We start from the raw sequence: 3654 nt of genomic DNA on the forward strand, positions 1-3654 counted from the left end.
CACTTTGAGAGTACTAACACGAAACTTTGAGAGTTGATCTTGAGTAACGCCTTTGGGATTGAAATTAGGTTGAAGAGAAAGTGTTGATGAAATTGCTGCTTCTCTTCTACGATCTTCTTCTTCTCCCTTTTCCATCTCTCAATTTATTTTCATCATATTAGGGATTTGAACTTTTTCCCTCTTTTTATTTTTGTGGATTAATAAATTTTTGTTTGTTTGGGCTTTAATTAATCATATTAAGTCGAAAACTTATAGAAAAAAATTAGTTAACAATCTTTTTATTTTATTTTCTGCAAGGGAAATAAGTATTTAAAAGCAATTTATGATTTTGTCATAAAAAATAGTTTATGATATAAGGTAATTTTATCTGAAAATTATCACAATTGATAAATTCATAATAAAACTTTTGATTTAAAGTTATGCATTCTTAAAAGAAAAAATAATTGAGTTATACATTATTATTGACGTCGATTTAATACAAAATAAATATTTATTTTATTTTATCAAATTAATATTACTATATTATTATTCTAATTAAAAATATTAATAATTATTAACTTTTTCTTTTTATATAATCAAAATAATCTTTAAAATTTTAAATATTTTTCAAAGTTAAATCATTATCATGTTAAAATTTAAATATTCAAAGTTAAATCATAGTGATAGAATGAAAGGAAACATCAAGAAAAAAAAAAATACATTAGACTATGGGCGAACATTTATCTTATGCCATCATCATAATAATAGGTGGTCCACATATGACCATCATGCAACACTCTTAATCTATTAGACGAATCAAGAATCAAAATCATAACCATATATTGTTCTTCACATGACATTCCTCAGAAGTTGCTAAAGCCTTCCAATTCTTGAATAAATTTAGTATTTATGAAGAATTAAATACGATTGTGTGAGAGATAGTTTCTTTTAATGCTTTTTATCATGTACATATATTAATATACTATTTTTGACTAAATATAAAAAAATATTTTAATAGTGTTAAAAATGAAAAAAATATAAGAATATAACAATCTTGAAATTTGTGTTTAGTAATAATGAAGTCATCATTTTGTCACATATGTATTGATATATTTGTTTATATAAACATTTTTTATAGGATCATGACAATATTTTTGTAGTATATAAATTTAGTGTCAAGAAAACATAACTTACTTTCTTCAGATTCTTTCAACAACTTTTTTTTTTTAATTTGAAAATAAGTAGTTTGTTTAAGCCGAACCAACTTGTTATTAATTGTTTTGGTTGAATTTAAGTTCTATGAATTTTTCGAGTACAATTAAATGAAGCACAATTAACATGAATAGTTAAAGCTCTTAAATGTAGCACAATTAAAAAGCTTCATGTAGGTTAACTTTTCAAAAGTTAGAACAAAAAAAAAAAAAATGAAAATTTATTATTTTTCATAAGATAAACAACAATTATTTTAAGAAAATGGTAGTATTTTCTTCCCAAACAGATTGTAATGTTATTTTATCAATGATCAAAATGTAATATTGTCCTTAAAAAAACACAAAGTAAAGAGGAATTTATATATATTATTAATATAAAAAATTTATATTATCACTTAATTATAATTATCAAATCATTGAAAATACATGATATTTTTTTTGTCAATAAAAATATAAACTTTAATTATAATTTTAATATATAATTAATTTTTTTTTGACAAAGTTATATATAATTCATTATAATTTGATAATGTAAATTTCTTTTCACTTTATAATTTGATAATGTAATTCATTAAAGAAAATTTCATGAGTTATGTCCCTTATTTAATTGCTTAAAGAAATAAAAAGAAATAATAAGGCAAATTAATTTATATGCGTATGCTCTTAGTTTTTTTTTTTATAAAAGATAATTATATTCAAGACATGTCATATATTAAATATAATCTTATTATATGTCTGTATTCTTTTTAGTATAAATATTATAAATATAAAAAATAATTATATTTAAGGTAATTATTATAAATATTTTAATAATAATAATAATAATAATAATAAACTCACAAATTATAAAGATGGACAATTTAATTAAATATAATTTTTTAATTTTAATTATTATATTTTTAATATATCTACAAAAATCTTAAATAAAAAGAGTATTATTTTTGCAGTGTTGGGATTAATATCCCCAATCTAGTGTGTATAGTTTAAAATTGGAGGTGTTAAACAAATTCATTTCAAGTCTCAATTTGATAACTCTCTCTCTCTCTCTCTCTCTCTCTCTTCACTGTCACAATTTGTTGTACTTGTAGTTCCAACAATGGAGATCACAAATGACCCAACAATAAACGATTACCGCACATTGTTCATAGAAGACACTGATTTCTACAACCGCATTGTACTTGGTTCCTTATTGCCACACATCTTGTGGGCCCCACTCCCTCGGTTCTTACAAACATGGCTTCGAAACTACATTGGTGGCGTCCTTCTTTACTTCATCTCTGGTTTCTTATGGTCTTTCTACATTTACTATTGGAAACGCAACGTTTTTCTCCCTAAAGGTACCTTTTTTAAATAAAAATTAATCAATCTTTGTTTTTTGGATTGTTCTTTTGTTAAAGTTGTAATCTTTTTTATTTTATATGAAATGGGTTTTGCTTGTTTTTGTTAATTGTTAATCTCATTCATTCTTGATGTAGTGTTGACTTGTTTTTTCTAGTTTTTTTTTTTTTACTTTGATTGTTGTTTTTGGTTTATTATTTTTAGGTTTGATTATCTGGTTTGTTGTTAATTGTTAATCTGATTCATTTTTTAAGTTCAATTAGATTTCAGTGTGCTAGCTTGTGATTTTCAGTGGTTGACTTTGCTTTTTTGGATTGATCTTTTATGAAAGATGTTATCTTTTTGCTTTGATTTGAAATGGGTTTTGCTTACTTTGTTAATCTGATGATTCCTTCTTGCTGTAGATTGATTTGTTTTTTTATAGTTTTTTTAGCTTTGGTTGTTGGTCTTTGTGTGTTCTTGTTTTTGGTTTAATGTGTTTAGTTTTAGTAATTCCTAGGGTGACAAATTGAAGTTCAATTAGATTTTAGTTCTTCTCTGATTTAACTGTTTATGATGATATATTTTTATTTTGATATTCTTTGGGTCATTAACATTGCAGTGCTAATCCTAGTATTTCTGCATTTTAATTTTGATGTTGTTATTTTTTTTTTTTTAATTCATTATATATATATATATATATATATTATCTCCATTTTATCTTTACGCATTACTAGAGGGCTTCTATTACACTCTTCTGTGAACTTTACAAGATGCAGAATTTTCTGTTTTGTGGTCTTTGTTTGTTCTTCAGCTATGTAGAATCATACTTATGGTCCTTGTTTCCAAATTTAAAAAAGAGATTCTACTATCAATGGATGTTCAATAGCTATGTAGCATGCAGGTTGAAGGCGTGCCCGAGTGTTTGACATGTGTCGGTGTCTTACACTTGTGCGACACTAACACATAGTTATATTCAATCACTTCTATTTTCTGAAATGATTATCAGCCTCTACATGTCGGTGTTTTGTCCGATGTTTGTGCCAGTACTTCATAATTCAGTAGTCTAATCAATCAGATTGTTAGATGTTCATTGTTGCATACCTATATGAATTGATTAGAGACTCGTTTAGATAGCCCCTACACG

At 24.7% G+C, this 3654-nt stretch overlaps 2 protein-coding genes across 2 annotated transcripts in view; one reads left to right on the forward strand and one right to left on the reverse strand.

Annotated features, from left to right (window-relative positions):
- LOC101511386 (uncharacterized) overlaps window positions 1-233 on the reverse strand; it is a 2665-nt gene extending 2432 nt beyond the window's left edge. The window contains exon 1 of the mRNA XM_012712687.3: window positions 19-233. Coding sequence (XP_012568141.1) covers window positions 19-135 — 117 coding nt within the window. The 5' untranslated portion in view covers window positions 136-233. The remainder of the gene's footprint in view (window positions 1-18) is intronic.
- Window positions 234-2173: 1940 nt separating this feature from the next.
- Window positions 2174-3654, forward strand: part of LOC101511716 (delta(7)-sterol-C5(6)-desaturase-like) — a 4121-nt gene continuing 2640 nt past the window's right edge. The window contains exon 1 of the mRNA XM_004489481.4: window positions 2174-2527. Within this exon, the coding sequence (XP_004489538.1) occupies window positions 2287-2527 (241 nt within the window). The 5' untranslated portion in view covers window positions 2174-2286. The remainder of the gene's footprint in view (window positions 2528-3654) is intronic.

Source organism: Cicer arietinum, chromosome 2 (assembly GCF_000331145.2).
Source record: "Cicer arietinum cultivar CDC Frontier isolate Library 1 chromosome 2, Cicar.CDCFrontier_v2.0, whole genome shotgun sequence".
NCBI classification, from domain to species: domain Eukaryota; kingdom Viridiplantae; phylum Streptophyta; class Magnoliopsida; order Fabales; family Fabaceae; genus Cicer; species Cicer arietinum.